The following is a 24,284-nucleotide window of genomic DNA, read 5'->3' on the forward strand; positions in this document are numbered from 1 at the left end:
TTGATCATCATGGCCTTTTGTGGGCTATTCTAGGTTATCTGATACTTTCCTTAGAGCTAGATGGGTTATTTGCTGGTATGCTAGTTTATATGTTCTTGGAACGGGACTGAATACTTTAATTCCTTTTATTGGCTTTACTGTTGGATTTTATGGATTTATACTGGTACATGGTTGTAAACTGCTTTGAGATGCAATTTTGCCTTGGAAAAACAAGCATAGAAGCCAAGCAAACAAGCAAACTAACAAAATGTGGCTCAGAAACCTGAGATACTTATTTGTATTAAGATACTGTTTGGAGAAAGCTTTGACTCACAACCAAGGATTTTGCAAGCTAGAATTCCTGTACTCCTCAGGCTTGTAATCATTATCAGTAATGCTGCTTGGTGGACGAGCAGCTATATATTATCGTACAACGATGGAAAAGAACTAGATTAGAATCTGACTCCCAGGCAAATCCATCACCTGTTGGGGGCCTCGCTGAGAGAGAAAGAGGCTTTGGGGGACTATTTCAGCAACAGCCGCAGAAGCAAACAGCCGCTTTTGAAAGTACTGCCCACTAGTCTGCTGAAAACTTTTTGACTGTTTCATACAGGCTTTCTTTGCCCTCCTGGAATGTAGTTCACTTTTGAAAGGAACTTAGTACTGTCAAGAGGAGGATAGATTTTCTTTTTATGTGGGGGTGGGGGTGGGGCTGGGCTGGGGGGAGAGGCCATTTCTCCTGGAGCTGCATGTTTTTGGCTTTTGAACCGAAAGCTTGTGCAGTTTGAAAGTAGGCAAGGACAATGGAGGAAGCTGAAAGCCAGAAACCTGAGCCGCTCCTGGCTTGTCCAAGAGACAACAGACAGATGAAGGGTGAGTAACAGAATCATGCGTAGATGGAGTTGCATTCAGCACGTCCCTCATTGCTGCTTTTTATATCTCTGTGACAGATTATATGGAGCGGATACTTTATGCTGTGCCTGACTATTTTTGCCTGTTTCTTACATCTGACCTTCTCTTGGGAAAGACGTTTGTGGAAAAAGCAAAGAGCACAAGGGCTGGGGGTTATGATTGTGTGTGGGGTTGGTTTTTTTTGTGCAAGCATTTCGTAAAACCCAAAGCAACCAACGATAAGTGAGGGTGTTATTCCCTATGGGGAAGGGAGGTCATCCTTTTAATATTATGTACTCTTATAATGCGGAAGGCAGGTTCCTCCTCATTTAGTTCAAGTGAGTGATTCAAATTGGAGCTCATGTTTTAAAGCCCAGAAAACGGTTCAGAGTTGGGTTTCTTCCATGAGAAAGTCATGTGCGTGTCTTGGAATGCAGCCAGAAATTACAGACACGGCTTTCATGTCAGGGCAGATTTGGTGTACTGTGCACCGGTTTCACTCTGCTTTATCTAAGATACAGTACAAACTGCTTGATGCTTCATAAGATAAAAAACTGGATTACACAGCAGCACGTGCCTAATCTAAATCTGTTATAGGTGTTTGTAGAATTCATCTAGTGCTACTTTTGGGAACTAGGATTTATAGAACTCCTTTTTAGAATGTGTTAGGATTTATTAATAAAAATTATATTAATGTATTAACAATATATTCCATATATATGTAGAAGGCTCAGATCAATTCCCAGTATATGGGGGGTGTTTCAAAGCTGGGTTGACTTTTTTCTTAGTTTGATTCTTTTTATTTATTTAGGAAAATTTATAAACAGCTTAATAAAAAAACCTCTAAGTCATGTAAATAAAACAATATACAACAATTATCCATAATACACAGGTAAAATCAGCAAATATTAAAAACAAGTATGTGTGGCGAAAATGATGTGTCCTGATAGGCTTGCTGAAATAAAAAAGATGTTTTTTAGGAGGCATCTAAGACAGTATATATTGAGAGTGCCTGCCTGTCGGCCAGAGGAAAGGAGTTCCAAAACCTAAGTGCTGCCACACTGAAAGATCCACTCTGAACAGAAGTAGTGCATGGATGTGGCTTATGGGCAGATGTCCACATGTGCTCCTACTGGTGCCATTCCACAGGTGTGCAACTCTTTGCATACAGTCATTGGTGCATTTGTTAGACGTGGGGTCAGGCAGTAAAGGAAATGTTCGTCACAGTTTTTAACAGTTGTCCTGAAAGGTTGTGCCAAGTCACTGCTGTGAAGGAACATCACGTGAGTAAACAAGGACATAGGAAGCTGCCTCATACTGAGTCAGACCTGTTGGTCCATCTAGCTCAGTATTGTCTACACTGACCAGCAGCGGCATTCCAGGATTCCAGACAGGAGATTTCCAGCCCTACCTGGAGATGCTGGGGATTTAACCTGCAGCCTTCTGCACGCAACGCAGATATTCTGTGACTGAGCTATAGCCCTTCCCTAAAAGCTGCATCGTGTTTCTGGTGCTGCCTCTGCAGGGTCCAGGCTTCCCACCTCAGATGTCCTTGCTAATGCGTGGTGGGGGGTGGGGGTGGCGGCAGCAGTGTTGGGGTTGCTGGGCAGCACAGCACTTGTATTCATGCTGTGCCCCTTCATGAAAGTAGCACATTAAGGAACTGCTTGTTATTATCAGGCATAAGTCCTGATGGCTTGAGGGAGGAAGCAGATGGGAAGCGGATAGTTAATAATGTATATTTATTAAAGTTTTTGTATTCCACTTTCTGTCAAAGGTAACCTCAAAGCAATTTATATATGACAGTCAAACAGTATCGGCACAAATCAGTTAGTACAGCAAATGTGGGCTATGGTCCTTAAGGAGCAGCAAGTCAGAGCAAACTGTAGGACATTGGTTCCCAGACATTTTTCCCCACGGACCACTTAAAAATTGCTGTGGGTCTTTGCGGACCACTTAATGATTTTGCTGCCTGCTGTAGCCATTGTAATGCACTGTGGCAGATGCTGAATGATTTTTAATTGTATTTGTATTGCTTTTATTTCTTCTATTGTATTACAATGTGCATTCCATAGAATTTGTAATACAGTAAAATGCAATATAAGAAATAAAAGAAGCAATAAAATGCAATTAGAATGAATATGAATATTTCATGTGGACATGCCAGAGACCACCTGAGTGAAGCTCCCAGACCACTGGTGGTCTACTGATCACAGTTTGGAAACCCCTGCTGTAGTACACTGGTCTTCTACTAGTGGATCAGGATTCGCTACCGTGTCACAGCCTTATCTAAGGTGAGTCACGACAGCAGTTCTAGCACCATGCAAACCTATGGTTAAAAATTAAGAAACGGGTCCCCAAATCCATACTTGGGTTAAACGCGAGTTCTGGGTTGGAAAAGGTTGAAGACTGCTATAGAAACCATTCCTTTAGTATGGCAACACCTGCACTTTGAAACTCCCTGCCTATTGACAGGCACCATCACTGTACTCTTGTAGACAACTGCTGAAAACATTTTTGTTTAGCAGGTCCATCCAGACTCATGATTTGGTCACATCTGTTCTTAAACTTGATTTAGATATTTTATTGTCTTAAAATATATATATTAATTTTCACTTGTATTTTGTTTTATCACAGAAGAGTTTACCACCCTGGGGTCATTGGGATGAAGGGCAGGAAGCATATACCACAAATACATAAATAAATAAAAGTGGCTCAGAGCAGTGAGCAAGACTAACTCAGGGGTCTTTACAATGTAAGCCACATAGTACTACCTCGCCTCATTCACCATCTCAGGACACCTCTGGATGTGCGAAGCGATATATAAATATCGGTAACACGGGTGTCTGCTTTTATCTATCTTTCAGTTTCTTTGTTTTTAACTTTTTAAAGTTGTTTTTACTGTATCTTGTACATTGCCGTGAGATGAATGTGTGGAAGGCCATCAATAAATAATAATTAATATAATTAACTAACTCACTGCATTAGCTAACCATCTCTGGCCCCTTGGTGTAAAGAGGTTTCCTTGTTGTGGTGGCTGGTGTCCTTGCAGTTCCCTGCTTTGGGCAGAGCTGATGAAGCCTCACCTGGGATCTCTCAGATTGCCAATTCAAGAGGCCCACCGTGGAGGATGAATTGTGCCATTTATATACCTAGCTCTTCTCCCTGCAACTCCAAAAAAAAATCCTATCCCATGTTTTCAGTAGAGTTGTTCGGTCATAAGAACATAAGAGTCTGCTGGATCAGGCCAGTGACCCATCTAGTGCGGTATCCTGTTCACACAGTGGCCAGCCAGATGCTCAAGGGAAGCTTGTAAGCAGGACCTGAGTGTAAGGGCAAACTCCCCTCCTGTGGTTTCCAGCAAATGGTCAGATTATTTTGATTTCTCAAATCAGCGTAACACATTTGATGTGAGTCTATACATCAGTGGTGGGAAATTCCTGGCCCATAGCCCTAATTAGGCCCCATTTGGCCCTCTAAGATATTTCAAGCAAACCACACACACCTGCTGTGCACCTGACATCATATATGCATCAGGTATGGGGTAAGTAAAGGCTAGGCTCCCTGACAAAAGCAGGCCTTTTAGGCACTGTCAATTAGCTGATTGTTAGCACATGCAAAAAGGCACAGCAGTTTGGAAATGCTGCTGAACAGCTGAGTGTCAGTGCTCGCAAAGCCCTGACAATCCCACAGGTTTGCTTTCATTGTGATGCAAGGTGATTGATGTGCCCATCTGTCAAACTGGGCTCATAGCTGGATCCATTTCCCCACCTCTGCCCTATGCAAACTTATGTATAAAACTCAACAGTTTCCAGGACTCAAATCTTAAGAGTATTTAGGCCCACAAGATAAGAAATTCTTGCAATCTCACGGCCCTTCCTAGCTTCAGCTTGCTTGCTGTTTTTACATTTTCTGAGGGAACAACTGTGTTTTTTTTGTGTGTGATCGGCAAAGTTTCCAACTGCTTAAAACAAAATAAAGAGATCACACTATCAGCTTCACAAAGACAGCTTCACAGCTTCTACTTCATTTCCTGGATGGGTAGTAAACAAACATATGCTTAAATCCAAACATTCCTGAGTCTGGGAACGAACTAAACTTGGTGCAGTGGAATGTCAAATGGGCTGTAGCATAATGACAGGCAGCATCTCTAGCCTTGGGAACTATATATGAAATTGTTACTTGAAAGTAAGCATTGATATAACTGCTCATCTGTGGTGAGTAAGAACCAATTCCAGGCAACCAGGCAGGTATATTTTTGTAAACTGGAAGAGAATTTAACCTCTCCTTCTCCCTCCCTGGCCATCAGTATGTCATAAATGATTAATATAAAGGGGGTTCCCACACATCCACATGTTGAAATAATGCATGGGATGGGGGTGTCACAGGCCATGCCCCATACACCTTCCTGCTGACAGGTGAAGGGGATTTGCATGCATGCATTAGGAGCATGCAGAGCCCCTTCATGTGCTGGCTTAACGTGTGGATGGTAGCGCAATAGTGGGTCTGCAGTGTGTGATGTTGGGAATGCAGCTAACCTCCACAGTCCCATGAGCCACTCCTTCACACAGTTTTTCTGTGTGTGTGCGTGGTGGTTGTGGAGGTGGCATCTGAACTACCTGAGTCAAATGCATTGCCAGATGGCTTGTCATTATTATTTTTTGTCTTCTAGTGTGTTTTGTGGTTTTGCAAGGCTACGCTATCAAATATTCAGCTTTTGAGAGGCTTTTGACCATAGCAAAATGTGCAGATATAGGAAATGATGGCGAGTTGCGCTTCTGGTATTTGTACATATCATTAATAGCGATAGGCAAACTTTCCATAGCCGAATTAAAAATTTGCTCAGTATTTGAAAGCTTTGACATTTAGAAAAAGCTTGAACTTTTCCCAAGCCTTTTCTCCTGGCTCATAATGATGGTGCTGTGTCACACCATTTTGAAGTGCCCTGTGGGCACCTAACCTAATACTTGAATGGCTGCACTGTCAGCTACCCAACAGGGATGTAGTTTGGCTGCACATGTCTTACGTTTACCATGTGGCACCAGCTTGAAAATTCAACTTCCAACACTTCCCCTCCCAGCAAACATACCCAGGAACAAGCAAGGTTTTTAGGGAGATAATGACCAAGTTACCAGGTATGTTGTGTGCAAGAAGCAATAAAGAGAATAGATCTAAAATACAGGCAACTTGATCGGGTGGACTGGCTTTATTTTAATGGTATGGTGTCCCACCCAATCCCTGTAAATCACATATGATTTAAACTGACCCCTTGCTGATTTCCCAATCAGCTCCATGACAAATGAGGCCCGTACAAATTGCATTGACAATGCTACGCAAGGCACAATGCTGCTGTGGGTATCCCTTGTGCTGTGCTATATACTGCTATATACTGTACCTTCAGGCAAATTTTAGATGGGTCTAGAAGTGCCAATATAGGAAGAAGGGGGATGTTTATGCAAGCACACCGTAGGTGATTGTTGTTGCTGCTGCTGTCATTATTTAAGTTTATATCCTGTTCTCAAAGGACCCAAAGGTTGAACGATGCAATTTTAGGAAAGGTATAGTATAGGAAAGGTAAAGTTCCTAACTTAATTAAGGATGTGATTCCACTATCTAATTCATTTATTTATAAAGTTCCTATCCTGTTCCTCCTCACAAGTGATCCATGTGCAGTATAATGTATGACATAACAATTAAAACATATCATTGCATCAGTCTGTCATATATCCGCCATTAACATCACTGTGCAGACATCTACACAACAGATTCAGATGGCCTATTCAAAGGTCTGGGGGAAGAGAACTGTCGAGCTGCTGCTAAAAGTTCAAGTTCAAGGCTCTAGTTTTGGTGTTCAAAGGTCTATTCAGTTTGGGACCAGGATACCTAAAAGATTGTCTTACACCTTATATACCTAGTTGATCACTGCGCTCTGCAGGTGAGGGCCTCCTGCAGATACCAACTTATCAGGAGGTCCGTTCCGCACAACATAGGAAGCAGACCTTTAGTGTGGTAGCACTGACACTTTGGAATTCCCTCCCCTTAAATATTAGACAGGGATCCTCTCTGTAATCTTTTTGGTGCCTACTGAAGGTCTTTCTCTTTCAACAAGCCTTTTAAGTAGAGACCTTATCCCAGCCTGCTTCTGTGTTGAAATTGCTTTTTAAGATGCTTTTAAAGCTGTTTTGTTTTAATATGTTTTAAAGATGTTTTATTTTAATGTGTTTTAAATTCTTTTGTTTTTAAGATTTTAGAGTGCTTTTAGTGTTTTTGTTTGCCGCACTGGGCTCTTTCTGGGAGGAACAGCGGGATATAAATTTAATAAATATATAAAGTTGGCACATACCTGCAGACTTTCAGGGTGAAAGGGCATTCTACAACTTGGGTGCCATTGCTGAGAAGTCCCTCTAGCACGATCACGAATCTCCTCACCTCTGCCAGAAGGGCTTTACCAGCCATCATCTTACCCTGAGCAGGGCAATACGGCACTCCTTCAGGTAACCAGGTTCTAAGCTATTCAGGGTTTTATATGTCAAAACTAAAGCTTTGATTTGGGCCTAGTGACAAATAGGCATCTAGCGCAGTGTTACATGGACCTGCACAGACATGCCCATTAATACTGTGGCTGCTGCATTTTGCACCCACGGTAGTCTCCAGACTGTCTTCAAGGGCAGTCCCATAAAGAGCAAATTGTAGTAGTCCAAACAGGAATTTACTAGAGCAGGGATCACCATGGCCAAGCTGGCACACCAGCTGGAGCCGCAAAATGTATTCAACAACAGTGAGGCCACCTGGGCCTCCAGTGACAGTAGAATGAATGAGTACCGCCAAGCTGATCCATCGGGGGAGTCCAAACCTATATAGTACAAGCCACCTTCCTGTCTACTCAATCCAATAACTATTGATCCATAGTGCCTCCATCTCATCAGGATTCAGCTTCAGTTTATTGGCTCTCATCCAACCCATTACTGCAGGGATGGGGAACTGGGTCAGATCCCTGATTCCCCCACACTCTGCAGATCAGCTTTGACAGGTGAACAGGATCATGATGGCATTGTGACGGCGTCATGGTGAACTCAGGGAAGTGACTCCTGTCAAAGTTCAAAGTAGCTATAACTGCTGAACAGCTGCTCAGCAGTTACAGCAACCTCTTCTGAAGATGTGAGTTCAGGGCCAGTCAAGTATTGCCACTTGGACCGCGCACTCAGAAGGGCTTGCTGTTCCTGCTGTGCAACTGATTAGCAGTTACAGGGAGCCCCTGTGGAGTCCGTTTGGAGGAAGTGGTTTGGATTCAAACCGCTTCCTCTAAATGGAGAAAGTGAGCCCCCTAGGCTGCACTAGGGTGCTCCTGATGGGCAACACCTTAGTGCAGCCAATTGCAGCAGCAGGGCTCCCTGTCAGTGCCAATCAGCTGAAGGTCACTGACAGGGAGCTCTGCGTGCAAGTGAACCATTGAGAACTCACTTTAAGTGCCCAATTATTCTTTTGTGGCCCCGTTGGTACCTACTCTGCACCAAATGTCCCATCAGGTGTGGAGCAGACTGGCATGGTTTGTGGAGAACAGCCTCCTGGGCTAAAATGGGACCTATGTCTGTGCTAATTGTTGTAAACTGCCCAGGGAGCTTTGGCTATGGGGCGGTATACAAATGCAATAAATAAATAAATAGGCCTGCGGACCAGAGGCGACCCCCTATTGCTCCAGACACTGATTCAGGACTGGCACAGCTTCATCTGATTCAGTTGAAAAGGAGATTTTTAAGTGGGCAAAGGAAAATCCAAGAGGATATTTCAGAAATATTAGCTGTGTGGAGAAAAGGTCATGGCTGAAGCAGCCTCTGTAGGCTTTGATTAGGTGTTTCCAGTAGTGTAGTGGCAAATTCAGAAGTGCAGGGTCCCTTCACGTTAGTCATAGACTTACTTATGGACTGCCTTCAAGTCAATCCTGACTTATGGCGACCCTGTGAATAGGGTTTTCATGGTAAGCAGAATTCAGAGGTGGTTTTACCATTGCCTTCCTCTGAGGCTGAGAGGTAGTGACTGGCCCAAGGTCACCCAGTAAGCTTCATGGCTGTGTGGGGATTCGAACTCTGGTCTCCCAGGTCGTAGTCCAGCACTCTAACCACTACACCACACTGGCTCTATAGTCATAGACATTCCCCCTTATTTTGTTGCTGGGTGGAGAATGAGATCCTTTTTAATGCTTTCTCCCACAGTAATAGGTATCCCTAGGAGCCAATAAACATAAAAGTGGAGAATGTGAGCTACTGAGAAGCATCTTCTCAATGGCTGACTCACCTCTTTTCACTCTGATTGGCTCCAGTCAGCAAGAAAGAACAAGGATGCATGTTAGAAGACTCTTCTCAGTGGCTAACACACTCTCCTTTCATGCTGATTGTCTCATAGGATGCTGAAGACATTGGGACCCTGCTTGGACCCTGATCCCAAAAATGTAAAGGGCCTAAGACCCCCTGAGACCCTGGACGACTACACCCTTGGGTGTTTCTGAGTAGCTGTGCAGACAAAACAGCAGAAATAGCTGTTAATGTGAACTGTGACGCCCTTCCCTGGCTCTCCCTGTCAGGTTCCTACCTGCGCGTGGCTACTGCCTGTCACTAGGCACCACCAGGGACTCCACCAGTCCGGACCGCACTCTCTTATGGTTTACCTATCTGCTCTAGCACAGATCTCAACAGATCCCCCTGCTAGGCAACCACTAGTCACATCCTAATACTAGTATTCCCAGAGACTCTGAATACTGGTATTGTTATTCTCTTCACCGCTGCCACCTTTTGTTACAGTTTGCCTTCAGCCTTGGTCATTACCTTACCCTCCCTTCTGGTCTGTGAAACCCCAGCCAAGGATCAGGCCTTTGGTAAACCAAATTAAGTATTTATTAAAGATAACAAAGCTAACAAGATTAACAAGATTTCTTCTTAAGGCACATAAGCATATGGTTTTACTCAATACTAATCCGAACTCCACCCCCCTCCTTCTCCACTCTCTCCTGGCAAACCACTCTCTCAAACCCACCAAACAACCCTCTCTTCTCCCCCCAGATTCCACTCTCACTCTTCCTTTTATACGTTCAGCCATTTTAAACACTCAGCCAATCATCTAGCATTCTACTGCCCATTCACTCCCCCTCCTCTTTCACTCCACTTACCATGTATCTTCTAAACAACAACACTTACCATATATACATTAATATAGGAACATCACATGAACATTATGTGAATAGCTGTTAACGTGACACTTTAGATTGGGGTGGGGAACTGGATCCAGCCAGTGGGCCGGATCCTTCCTTCCCCCACCTCATTGTGATGTCCAGTGACCACTTAAAAGGGGCTTACCTCTGGAGTCCTTTCATTACAAACTGCTTGCAAACAGACTTCAAAGCAATGACAGCCATACCTTTACCTGTCTCACACCAGACATCACATATGATATCAGGAGTGGGACAGGTGGGCATAGTTAGGGAAAACTGACTCCTGGGCCCAATTAGGCCAGCAGCCTGGAGGTTGTCAACCCCTGCTTTACTTAATTGGGGGGCCAAGGTAGTGCTCACCAGGAATTTGTAGGCTTTATGTGCCGTTTGCTTTGTGATAATTAAAACGAGAAGAGATAAACTTAACCTAATACTTGTATGGGTGCAGTGTCAGCTGCCCAACAGGCCTTTTGGATTGTAACCTCAACAAATGAAGAGGAAAAAATGCCTGCATTTAGGATGCCCCACGTTAAAGCATCAAACCTAAGCTTTTCTTTGGTGATTTTGATTCATTGTCCAGAGCATGGCTGTCTCTAGGACTGTTGCATCCTGAGATCGTTCTCTAGCTCTCTTATCTTAGTAGTGCTCTGTGGTAGAATCCCCTCGCCTTGAATTTTCAGACAGGATTGTCCTCAAATTATTGAGATTGGATGTTTTTGTAATTATGTTACACATGGAAAATATTTCACTCTCCAACAGCCCTCACCATGTGTGGCAACAGCTATACTCTAAACCCCCTAAGTATATAACAATTTAATATAAAGTACTCAGGAATGTTGACTAGCTTTTAAAGTCTTTAGCAGATTCAAATCTCTCTTCTTCGAGTCTGTTGAAAAAGAAAACACCTAGAGTTGAATTCAGTAGTAGCCTTCCATTCAGGGGAGAGCTTTTGATCTAGTGGATTCCTTTGCTAATAGAAAAGGGAGGGAACCCTCTTTAGCCTCCTCTACCCCTGAAAATCTGCTCCAGAGGGTTAAAGGACCTTCCACAATAGTATGGAAGGTTGGCGGGCGCCTGCAGAGGGAAGGGGGAACTGGCAGCTGAGTTATTTTCATGTATTGATTTCTTTATTACATTTCTAGAGTGTCCACCCTTCCAAAGAGACCCAGCAAAACAATATGATTAAAAATAAAATAACAACATTAAGCACATCTAAAAACATTTAAAACAGTCACATACTCTCACAGCTGTTGCCAGGACCAGTATCTTTCAGGCACCAGATGCCTGGCTGAAAAGGAATGTTTTTAAATTCCTCCTGAATGTTAAGACTGGGAGATTGGCACACTTCACCAGGGAGGGCATTCCACAAATGGTGAACTGCCACCGAGGAGGCCCTGTTAGGGGGTCACTGCCAATTGGGTAGTAGCAGCAGCAACAGGACCTCTCCTGCTAACTGTAGGGCCCAAGATGGTTGATATTGGGGAAGGTGTTCTTTTAGATATCCTTGGCTGAAATAATGTATCAAAACATGTTTTAAAAGTGTGTTTTGAGACAGAATGTTTTAAAATAATATTGAAATAATTTTTTATGCAATCTTTAAAAAATAAATTGGCAGATTAAGGTAAAACCAGACCTACCTGACTTATAGATGAACACATCTGAAAGTGACATAGATCAGGAGTAGACTCACAGAGCAATCCAACCTAGGGGAAGCCGGCAGAAGTGGAGACAGCACAAGGGAAGCCGGCGCAGAGGTCCACTGCATCCAGTTGCTGTTCAGGAGCCTCTGGGTTGGCCAAATGCCAGCTCAGCCGGGAGCTGCATGCAGGGACCAGAAAGTGAAATCCTGCTCTCCCAAATACTCCTACTAGGGAGTAAGCCCTCTCCATTGACTTCTGTGGCATTTTTTCCCTTAGACTACCTTTTTCCTGGCATAACTTTTGCCTGAATTGGGACCTGCAAGAGCGCTCCGAACACGAATTGGATGTGGCCTAAGTCATCTCACCGTGGCCTCTCCCCTGACACGCCCCTGACATTCCCCTGGAACGCCCCTTTTTTGGAACTTACGCCAGCTTCACTTACGTTGGTCTTAGCTGAGCTGGTGGAGCCCTGGCTGAGCCGACCTGACTTAGGTCGGTGTAGCCCAGCTGAGCTGAGACTCAGCTGGCTCAGCTGAAGATCTGCCACATCCAGCTCCCCTCAGCCCAGCAGAAATGCAAGTTGGATTGCACCCTTATTTGTTGATTGATAAAAGCTAGTAGATATCAGTAAGTCTCTCTTTTGAATTTGTCTAAATCTTTTCATGGGTGAGAGAGGGATGAATCTGGGTTCCCTACATGCAGACCCGCTACTCAAGCCATTACTGTCACATTGGCTCTCATGAAGATGGCATTGCACCATCTTCTTTGGGACTTCTTGTCAAGCGAAGAGATATAATAGGGCATCTCTATATTGCATTTATTTGAGGAGCTGGTTTCACCCAGCACACTTACAGGGCCCAGAGCTGCATACCTATCCACACTGGACATACAGCCGATAGGTTTGTCTGGGAGAGTAGCACAGGGTGTGTAATCTGGATAGCAGCCCTCCCACGATCCATGCAGGAGTCTCCTGGGATGTAAACGAGTGCTTTCCCAGTTGAATTCTACACGTGCTCAGCTGTTAGTGTAGGAAACTGCCCTGTAGATGTGACCATTGATGTAAATATTGACTAGAAAAGTCAAGGAGTGTGCTAATTGCCAAATATGGCAAAAGCAAAGAAAAAACATTTCTCAAGGGACATTCTGGCAGTGCTATTAATAAAGTAAGAGTTATTTCAATAACAGTAGGATGTACAGATAGTACATTGAAAACAGTATTGGTGTAGTGGCTAAGTAGAGACTGAGCTATAAGTCTCTTCAAATCTCACCTGTGCCATGAACTCATTAGCCACTCTCTTAAACTCAGCCTCAATTCCTGCATCTGTAATATAGGGCAGGTATGGGAAACCTTTGGCCCTCCAGATGTTGCTGAACTCAAATTCCCATCAGCCCCAGCCAGCATGGCCAGTGGTGTGGGGTGATGGGAGCTGTAGTTCAGCAGCATCTGGAGGGCCAAAGGCTCCCCACACTTGATATAGGGGGCTATAATAATACTTACCTTACAGGGTTGTTGTAAAGATTACAAGGCATATGTGAAGCACCTCGAACATTTGAAACTGCTCTACAAATGCTAAGTATTATTATTATTATTGTATAGCTTTTAAGACGAAGATGGCAGTTTGATGCACAATTAGATTTAACTTGTATCCAGATAAGCATGGATAGAATCAGGTTGCCTGGCTGGCTCCAGTCCTAAGCATACCTGAGAAAATAAGAAGAGCTCTGCTGCATCAGGCCAAAGGTCCACCTAGCGTCCATTCTCATAGTGGCCAACCAGCAGGGTCCAAATCCCTGCTCAGTCATGAAGCTCACTGAGGGATCATTGGCCAGCTGTCTGGGTGACCATTGGCCAGTCACTTTCTCTCAGCCTGATCTACCTCACAGGATTGTTGTGAGGGTGAAACGGGAAGAGGGAGAAGCATGTACATCACCTTCATCTTGCAGGAAGGGTGGGATATTCTTGTGAACCGCCCAGAGAGCTTCGGCTATGGGGCGGTCTATAAGTTTAATGAAATAAATAAATAAATAAATATAAATAAATAGATGCCCAAGGGAAGTCTGCAAACAGCAAGCATTTTCAATGACTTATGCGGCAGTAAATCTTGTTGAAACAAGTGAGACTTATTTCTGGGGATGGGAAGGCCATGGTTAGGATGGTACAGTAAAACTACAGTTGCATGGTCAGCTAAGCTGCTTAAATCTAATAGTTAAACTAGGTTTGGATTGAACATCGAAGCGTCCAGTGCTATGTGTGTTTGTTCCCCTTTGAACTCAGTGGGTTTACTTTTGAGTGAATTTGCAGAAGATCAGACTGTGCAAAGCTGCATATTAATAGTAGGTAAGATTACAAATAGACTTGGAAAACATTTTGAGTGGTTATGTTTCTCATTTTGTTCTTGACTGACCTATTTCCCCCCCTTCCCCCCAAAAAACAGGTATTAGATAACAGACCGTCAACCTGCACTTTTCTTTTGGGTCCTGAGAGGGTTTGTATTATTCAGTTACCTGCAGATAAGTTAGCTCTAAGATCCATGCTATGCCTGTGTTCATGCTACAAAGCTATCCATAATGGGCAGGCCTCAAAGTAGATTTTGAAGTTGTAAAAGTTATCTGACACTCCCCTCCTGTTACCCCCCCCTTAATTGCATAGACATGCTTTTATTTCATTTCTCAAAAGAATGGTTTATTGAAAAAGTGACACTGTATTTTCCAGTCTGCTGTCTCGGAGAAGCATAAAATCCAAGCAAGTTCCATGAAATTTAAAACCAGGGCTATGGTCTGAAAACTTTGAGGGGTGGGGGAGAGAGAGAGAGACAGAGAGCAAAGGAAATAAAAATGCTTTTCTTATTTCACAGAAGTTTCAGAACATGGTAAAAGATTAAGGATTTCAACTTCACTTTGTGAAAACAGTTTTACCAGTCAGGATCACCAAAGGAAGCCTAGTTACAGACCAATTAAAAAGTGCTGGAGCATTCTGATGATTTTTCAAAAAATATGTCTTGTAGGTTTTAAAGCTTAAGGAAGAAAGGGGTCTACCACTCATTTCCCATCCCTGCTTCAGTATAGAGGATTGAGTAGCAAAGGCATGCTTTCCTTTTCGTGCAGCACTGCGTATTGTTTTATATACCTTATACAAACTACCCTTTAAGGGATTATTTTATAGCATACATCTCCCTTCTTTAAATGGAGCAGAATCTCATCCTTCTGTGCTATTTTTAAACATACACACACGCACATACGTGCACGCACACACACTCTGAACAGTACACTTTTTGTTCTTCTGTGGGCATGACTGTTGAGATTCTGTTTTGATAATACCTTGCCTTTTTTTTGATTTGCAGACCAGGGGAGAAGCAATCTGCATGCAGCCTCATTAGACGATGCTGAGAGTCTGTGGCCTAAAGAACTCATTGCTTCTGGACACGGCCAGACTTCTGCAAAGGCAGGCCGCAACATTCCTCGGAGACACACTGTAGGTGGCCCTAGGAGTTCCAAAGAAATCCTGGGAATGCAGGCATCCGATATGGACAAGAAGAGAGAAGCTTTCCTGGAACATCTAAAACAGAAATATCCCCACCACGCCACTGCGATAATGGGCCACCAGGAAAGACTGAGAGATCAGGTATGGAAAACAAAACAAGAGAAATGTTAAATGTGTGGATATTTTTTAAAAAAATCTGTCTAAATTATAACCATGGTTCTGGTGCTAAAATCCATGTGCGTATCTGTTCACACACTGACTTCCCATGCAAGTGGCTTTGCTATTGAATGGGATGTATTCCTTAATTGCTGATGCTGAAGCCAATGGGGAACCCCTATCCTTGCAGGGAGTAAATATGGAGCTTGCGTACGTGTGGGAAACCCCTAAATCAGGCTAATAAAGTACTTGTATTGTTCAGTCTCAGAGCTGAGCTAAATGACCAGCCAAAATCATGTGATGCACTTCTGCTATACTGTACCATTTCAGAGTGTAAGTGGGAGAGAGTATGTTTGCAGGAAGTTTCTGTGTAATGGGGCATGCATGTAGACAGGAAGAAGGATTCTAACCTAGCTTCCTCCCTGACATGATAGTTGTTTCTTTTAATGTTGAGGGTTTTAAATAAATAAGTGAATGAGCACTCAGATATTCAGTCCTATGTCCCCCCTCCCACTACAGTCTAAAATGGTATAGTCCAGTTTGGCCCACAAGGCCATTTTCCATGTCCTCCCACGTCAGTAACCATGGAGGATGATCCTGATAAGGATTTGGCCTGTGCAGCCAAACACGTTCCCCCATTTCTGGTGTACAGTAATACCAGAGCAATCTTCTCTTTCAGATTTGAGAGTTGCTCTGTGAAATCTTTTCTTGGTTTGCTTCAAATGCTGTTTTTGAAGCCTAACAATGGTTTGGTATGATGTTGAAAGATCAGGGCTTCTGATTGTCTAGCAAACCAGAAGCATAACAATGGTTTGAAGTGAATTTCCAGACCATGGAGGTGTGTGAAATTTGAATTGTCAAGCCATAGTTATGGCCATGACTCCACCTCTAGGGGCCACTGTGCCTCAAGGTAGGTGTGATGTGCAGAAAGGTAATTCTAAATCATGAGTAGCCAACATGGTGCCCTCCAGATGATGGACTACAACTCCCATCATCCCTAACCATTTGCCATGCTGGCTGGAGTGTTTGGAGTTGCAGTCTGGAATATCAGAAGGGCATCTCATTGGCTACTCTGGCTCTGCAGCACAGTGCGCATAATGATTTGTAAGCTCAACACCAGGCTTGTGTTCCAAACCATGGTTTGCCGTGAGCTCTAAATCTGAGCCTTTGTCAAACTACCTTGACAGATGTGCTGTAACAGGCTCCGAGATGCGTTTTTGGTTCGACTAAATGCAATTGCTTTTCAGCAGTTTTGTGACAAGGCATGAAAACATAACTTTTTTTTTGTCAGAGCTGAGCCACAGGCAGCTGTTGAGAGAAAATCAGAAGCTAGCAGCTCCAGCTGGGACCTGGAGCTTGGGGCTGGAACTAACGATGGGCTGAATATGTTTTCCAGGGCCATTTATGCTCTGCTAAAATATGTGTGTGTGTGGGGGGGTAGTCAGAGACTTTTTAGAGGGGACAAAATTGAAAAACTTTTGCAGGAGTGTCATTTTAGTCCATAACTTGAGGTAACTATAAGGTAAATGAAGAAAAGAAAAGAACAGAAGACTTACAGCCACTGAAAGCTGCAGCTTGGCTATCGACAGCAGCTTTGCTGTGCTCCCGTAACACCTCAGACCTCAGCCAGGGGCCAAATGTGGCCCTCCATGCATCTCTGCCTGGCCCTCAGAACTCTTCCCAGGTTGCCCCCCTCACTGAGTGTGCTTCTCATCCCAAGTGTATTTGTCTGGCTCAAATGTGTCCCCAGGACTCTAATAAGGCCTCTTGCTTGTCTGGACGGAGGACGGAGAGGGATGTGTGAGTCTGTGTACTAGCCTACTGTACAAAGCTACTGTACTGTACTGTACAAAGGTACAATTTGCATGTGTTGCCCTGCCCACTTTTGCCTCTGGCCCTGATCACCACTGATGTGTGGCCCTCGGCAGGTTGCCCCAAAGGGGATACAGCCCTCAGGCCTAAAAAAAGGTTGCCCAGAATGTCCTGTATGAGTGATGCTACATTGTGATGTAGTATGGTTCCCGAGAGCGAAAAAAAGAAATAAAACCCTGATCCAATCACAGCTATTTGCTATCTCCCCCTCCCCAAGAATGCCATATGACACAATGCTGCACCATGATGTAGTGTATTATTATTGGATTTTTTTTATCCTCCTCTCAGTTGAAAAGGGCTCCTAGAGTTGCTTACAAATATCATGGCGAAGACCGTCCCTGCCTTTAGGCTTACAGCCTAAGAGACATGACACAAAAGGAAAAGGGGATGGGAGGGAGGAGGAAAAAAAGGCTCAGCTGCTAAGTCTTAGTTACAGAGATCTTGTAATGAACAACACGGATGGAAAAAGTTGGGGACGGGCCAAAAGTTGCTGATCTTTCAGCAGAGCTGAGAGGCCCTGCACTCCCATTTTTTCTTCCTCTCTCACTGCCTGAAGGAATGGCTGCTGTAGATGACAGTTGAGGGAGAAGCCTGATAGAGCTGTCTTTCAGCAGAGCTGATGGAGAGGCCCTATATCCCCATCTCTTCCTTTCCACAATGACGTAGCATCTATTACAAGAAGGCTGCCTCGAGTGAAGAAAAGCCTTCAACCTCTCAGCCACCTCATATTAAGGTAGATAAGAAGGACCCCCTCCCCCACAAAGGTCTTAGAATACTCCCCTCAAAGGTCAAATCAATCTTTGGGGGGGGGCATGAAATGCTGAAAAATCTTGGCCCAGTGCTAATCAGAAGTGGACCTAGGAACATAGGAAGCAGCCTTCTACAGAAGTATTGCTCCTGTTACTTCACTGTTGTCTACACTGACTGGCAGCAGGGTTTCAGAGAGGGGGCTCTCTCCCTCCTACCTGGAGGTGCCAGGGATTGAACCTGGGGTCTTTTGCATGCAAAACAAATATTCTTCCACTGAGCTACTGGCCCTTTCCCTAACAGACAAGAAGCGGATAGCCAGAGCCAATTATTGCCTCGGTAAATTCTCAACCTGTCTTTATCGTCTTTATAGCCCTACCTGTCACGCAGAGCCAATGGTCAGCTTGGGTAAGGTGCTCTTGTATCTACCATTGTTGCTTGCCTAGAGAAATGCTCCACCCTGTGGCCTTGGTGACTCAGCGCACAGGGCAGCTGGGCACAGAGCTGTGGGTTCCCCGTTAGAGCCCTGGTGGTTCCCTGTGTTGGGATTGAAATTATGTCTTATAGGTTCCTGTCATGGTAAAAAACAGACATTCATGTCTCCATAACCTCCAGAGTGAGTAGGCTACCGTCATGTACTTTAAATGGCATCAAAATCCCTCGATGATAGTCAGGAAGCATGTTAGCTTATGCCCGGAACATGTTATCTTATGACCTCATGGGGCTTTGTCCTAGGGAACAAACATATCACACTAGTCTTCCTAGATCCATTTTGCTTTGTTGTAGTATTTTGGGGACAATTCACACTTCTTCAGTGACAAGGGCCTAGCAAGGCTTCCACTCATTGCTAGAAGAAAATATTATTTTATTGTTCTCTTTTTTGATTCCTTAACAATCCAGAACCAAAATAGCTTTTAAAGCATATGCATGTAAACACATACATGTGTGCCATTTGATCTTAGACCCTCCAATTAAAATGTTCCATTACAGATTAAAATTGCCCCCCCTATTGATGAACTACAGCTTTATATGACTAGTATACCAATTAAAGCTTTTTATTTGAGCCAGCTTTTGGTGGATGGGCCTAAGAAGCTATAGCCACTGGATTGTGGAAGTGTCAGGTTCATACCCTAATTTAGTACTGAGATCCTTGACTAACCTACATTCTCTCATTACAAATGTTTCAAAATGATTTTAATGACCGAGGGCTACTTCCATTTTCCCTACCCCACCCTTTCAGAAGCATGCAAAGTCAAATGAAACTTCCCTGGTTGACTCTAACAATGGTTAGGAGTGTGGAATGCGTTGCTTGTCAGTGATGCTACTGATGGATAGGAAGTGGAAAAGAAATGATGAAAATAGCCACTATCTAATCAAAGAGCCATTTTCTGTCTAACATGACTTAAATTAAAAGCACTGAAAATGCAAAACCAGATGCACTGTCGCTGGTGAAAATGATCACAAGGAAGAGCTTGTTCTTTTAAAAAAAGTAATATATTTTTGTAGCACTTCTCAGCTAAATATGTATGAAGTGGTTTACACAAGGAAACAAACAAACAAAACCATCCTTTGAAACAAAGCTAAAACTTAAATGGCAGGACAGAAACTACCTATCAGAGGCATATTGAGAAAGAAAAGTTGCCTTCAAGCCATCTAGGGATGGACAAATACATCAATTTCAGTTTCTTGCGGTTTCTCATTTTTTCCAATCTTAAATTCAGTTCTCCACGTTTGTTTGTTATTAAATGTGTATCTTGCCCTTCCTTCTAGAAGGAGCCCAGAACGGCTCATTTCCTCATCAGTTTGCAGATTTTTTTAAAAAAAAGCCCTCATGAAAATTTATCAACATTTTAGTGTGAATTTCATGCACTTTGTTAAAACTCTTATATGCAGTTTTGCCTAATATACACATTTTTGCAAAGCAACTTTCTTTAATGTAATGCATTTTTGTGTGTTATTTTCACTAATATTTGCATTTTTATGCACACGTTTACCCTGATCTGTACGGTTTTGTACGCATTACCTGGCTGGAGAACTGTACTGCAAAATTCGGAGAAGTGCAAATTTTGAAGGACTGCTGCGTTTTGGTTTGCATATAGTTTTGGAAAATGTGGCTTAGGTAAATTCACCCTTAAATGGGAACTGATTTGAATTTCTCCCCCATCCCTAAAGCCAGACCCTACACATGGTGGGGAGCAAAAGCATGCTGCTAGGAACACTCAGCATCCTTGTTCCACCTAAACAAATTGCAGGGTCAGTTTCCAAGCCAAAGTCCAGGAACTGGCCATACAGCCTGGACTTATACACGCTGGGTTTTACTCCATATTTAAATGTTACACCCCTGTGGGAATGTCTAAGGATGCCAGAGCTGGTGCAGATGCACTGGGTGGGGTGGGCAGGTGTGCTTCACTCCCTGCCACACATGTGGTTCGGTATCAGTATTCTTCAACCTTGGGTCCCCAGATGCTGTTGGACTGCAACTCCCATCATCCCCAGCCAGCTTAGCTAATCATCAGGAATGATGGGAGTTGTAGTCCAGCTACATCTGGAGGGCCACAGGTTGAAGAACACTGGTCCAGATCAATGACAGATATAATTGGATCTAGCCCTTAGCCTCCCTCCCAAAGGGATTTTAGAGCTGAGTTCATTTCATTTCACTTTCCTTTAGTTCTTTCGTTCATTTCATTTCACCCCCAACACACTTTGTGCTCTTACGTGTTCTTTTGAATGGCTAAATAGGGCTTCATTGAGCTACGTTCCCCAGGCATAAGTACCCTGATATGGTAAAGTTATATGTATACCCATGTGTTAAGTACTCATGTATGTGTTTTGCTGCAGGAAACTCTGGCACAACACTGGTGTTCATAAGAGGTGGAGCTGTTCTCAGAGCTCTGAGTTCCTGCCAAGTGCTATAAATCCCTAAGTACTACTCCTCCCCTCCCCTTCCCCCTCCAACTTTGACATCTTGAGGTTCTTCCCCAGCTGCTTCATTGATTGTGCTTGTTATCTGTGTAATGAACTATAGTATCTGTATGGGGAATGCAGGGTGGTAGTTACAGATAATGCACAAATTGCTTTTTTAAAAAAAGGCGACGTGAGATTAGACCTTTCCTGAGTCATGTAAATATTTAGTTCCAGTGGTGAAGATACTTGCAAGCCAAGTTTGAACAGACTACTGCAGGGACACCCTATACATTTTGCAATTTGATCTCCCTCTGAAGCCAATAAATTACAGAAGGAATGCAGTAACTGCATTTGCTGTTTGTTTAAAAATGTGTAATGCTTGCTAATTTATTAAGGCTGCAATCCTAAACTTGCTTTTAGGGAGTGAGGCTTGTGCAGGAATAAGCTCCATCTAATTCAGTAGGACTTACTTCTGAGTAGACATGATTGTTATGATTGTGCTGTTAGCCTTACTGAATTTAGTGGAGCTTACTTCTGAGTCAAAGATTCATGTGTCAAAATTGTATCTCCTTTTGTATGTTTTGTTAATAATCAGGTCTAAATTGTGTCTATAATGAGTGCACAAACTTTAAAGCAACCTAATTCCTCAGAGGGTGAGACTATGTTGCTTTTGTCTTGAATCATTTCTCCCCAGGTTCATTATCAAAGCGGAGATGCGTTTAAAGATAGCACACACAAAAAAGTTGTTCATCTTTAAAGTATTTCATGGAAACCTGTCATACAATTAATGAAGTCTGATTCTTCCTCGGTTGTAACAACCTATGACAGACAGTTAATTGGCATTGGGCATCAGTGTGTGTGGTCTGTCTTTCCTCAAAGGTTAAAGTGACCACAGGATTGCAGGAAGGTTGGCTGCCCCATAAGTGTCTCTCTGGGTGGAGGCTGAAAACCAACAGGGCTTAACAAGTGAACTGGCTCCAGGTTTGAGGAAGCCCTGATGGTCGGCCCTGAATGGCTTACAAGGCAGTGATGGTGGTGGTGACTATCAGCAGGCAAAATTTGGTTCAGTTCACATTTGAATGTGAAACTCCATAATTCAGACTTCCTGAAACAAACTGAAACAGTTACCCTTCAAAATTCTAACTTTTCCAAATTTTGCAAAGCAGCTCTCTGACCAAATAATGTGTACGCAAATGTCTTTATTACTATAGGCATTGTATTATAGTACTTTTAGTGCCAGGGGGAAGGAACCTGTGCATGTGGGATTTTCAGCCTCAGGCGCCAACATAGCCTGCCCAACCTTGGCTACTGTGTATCTTGACTTAGGGAACAGGGGACACCATTTGCTTCTCAGGCAGCAAAATGTCTTGGGCTGGCTCTGGTGTTGGGTTTGCTTCTCTCTCCTGCACATACCCCTTCATGATACCACCACCACATACTTTATATGTGAATGAAGGAAACCCATGAGCAGCTGTCCTGTAACACCTAGTTTAGCTCTAAGCCTCAGGCAAAACAGTCCCAGCAGCCAATAAATCTGCTGTGAATTGATAAGCAACTGATCAGACTGAGGAATGGGGGTGGGGGAGCCAATGTGGCATAGTGGTCAGGGTGTTGGACTAGGAAGTGGAAGACCAGGGTTCAAATCCCCATTCAGCTATGAAGCTTATCTTCAGCCAGTCACACTCTCTCAGCCTCTTTTGGAAAGAAGGGCAAAATAAAAATAGATAGATAATCTACTTTGCAGGGTTGCTGTGAGGATAAAATGGGAAGCAGGAGAACCATGTGTTCCACGTTGAGCTCCTTGGAGGAGAGGCGGGATATAAGTGTAACAAACAAACAAACAAACAAACAAACAAAAATGGTCCTAAAAATGTCCAGCCTGTGGACTTGATTTCAGGAACAATACTCCAAATTGTCAGATAATGAAAACTGCTTGTCAAATAATGAAAACTGGAAGAATGTGGGCTTGCAAACAACCAGATCTCTAGTGTATAGCCACAGCTGAACATCAGCTTCACCATAACGTGATGTTTCCAATGACTCATTGGGATGCTTTATCCATCCCATCTTTGTACTTTGCTGCCTTTGTATGGGGTGCCCTCGAGCAGCTCATCTGGGAACCCACCCTTTCTTCTTCTGTTGGAACACAATTAAATCTGTTGTGGTACTTCTGGGAAGTGGCCAGGTAGAAGGACGGAAAGGATCTGCTGATGTTTTTCAACTTATGATTGTTTTGCCTTCTAATGGATTTTGGAGAGGATCCAAAGGAAACATAAGGACAAAAATGACCTTCTCTGTTGGGTCATCAGGCTGCATCAGAAACTATTCCTAAAGATCCTCCATTTTTTGTGAGTCATCAGGTGGAGTAGGTGGACACCCTGCAGAAGTCAGGAAAGCTCCGTGTATCACCGTTTAGATCCCATGAAGCAGAAAAGTGTTTCAAATAGTTATGTTGGTGTCCAGTGGAGAACCTTTATCTCAATATCAACCCCTGGGCACTAATATAATACAAACAATACACACTGGCAGGTGTGGCTCTGATTGCAAAACAATCCTCCGCATGCTAAGGCAGGACTTGTCAGATCTTTCTACAAGGAATAGCAGGAAGACTGTCACAACTCCAGAAGGCATCACTGGACTGGAAGGTGCTGTGTGTCTCCCGCTTCCCTCCCTCTTCTCCTTCCTGCCACCCTGAGAAATGGGAAATGAAACTTTCTGCATGCTTTGATCAGGGAAAGCCCTGAATGATCACGAAAGTGAACCGCAAATGGGATCAGCTGTTTACTGAAAAGAAGGAAGAGAGACATCAAGGACAACGAGTGGGATTCCAGAAGGTCTTGGCTCTTTGGGGGGGGGACAGCTTCTGAGCGCGGTGGCAAGTTCTCTGCACTGCATCAGGTAGGTCCACAGAGGGGTACTGTTCTGTCCCACTGTTGGCTGCCCTTGGAAAGAAATGGCGGTTAGCAAGCAGACAGCACTGAAGGAAAAGCCGACAAGGCAAGGAAGAGCGTCTGCGGTGAAGTTCAAATAATGCTTGCAGTGGAAAGCTGTTAAAAAATAGCTGAATTCCTACCAAATCAAACAGGGGGGAAAGCCTCCAGGAGAAACCAGTTTTACAGGTTGTGCCGCCCAAAGGGGATTATGAGTTCCTCTTAAAAAAAAAAAGAACAATTGCAAAAGGAAACAGTGAACCTGCTGAAGCTGTACTATTGACATTTCATAAAGCCTGACTCTTCACCACAACAGTTTTTGGGGTGCGTGCACCCCTGTAGGTTGTTCCTTTTCACATTGCTAGGCAGGGAAAGACAGAAAACAAAATATTGCTCCACAGTTAGAAAAGATTCATCATATAATCCCTCAGTTAGTTTGCCTTTAAAAGCAAATAAGCATGTATTCTGTTATTTTAATTAAC

General features: G+C 43.6%; 1 protein-coding gene across 11 annotated transcripts in view; it reads left to right on the forward strand.

Annotated features, from left to right (window-relative positions):
* The first annotated feature begins 700 nt into the window (after positions 1–700).
* KIAA1217 (KIAA1217 ortholog) overlaps positions 701–24,284 on the forward strand; it is a 269,082-nt gene continuing 245,498 nt past the window's right edge. For 9 of the 11 annotated variants that reach the window (XM_061585854.1, XM_061585867.1, XM_061585852.1 and 6 more), the window contains exon 1: positions 15,054–15,334. In XM_061585854.1, the coding sequence (XP_061441838.1) occupies positions 15,221–15,334 (114 nt within the window). In that variant the 5' untranslated portion in view covers positions 15,054–15,220. Of the gene's footprint in view, positions 853–15,053; positions 15,335–23,639; positions 23,771–24,284 lie in introns of those variants that run through there. The other 2 variants (XM_061585853.1, XM_061585860.1) reach the window with 2 other exon arrangements.

The sequence above is a fragment of the Rhineura floridana genome, chromosome 10 (assembly GCF_030035675.1).
Source record: "Rhineura floridana isolate rRhiFlo1 chromosome 10, rRhiFlo1.hap2, whole genome shotgun sequence".
Lineage (NCBI taxonomy): Eukaryota > Metazoa > Chordata > Lepidosauria > Squamata > Rhineuridae > Rhineura > Rhineura floridana.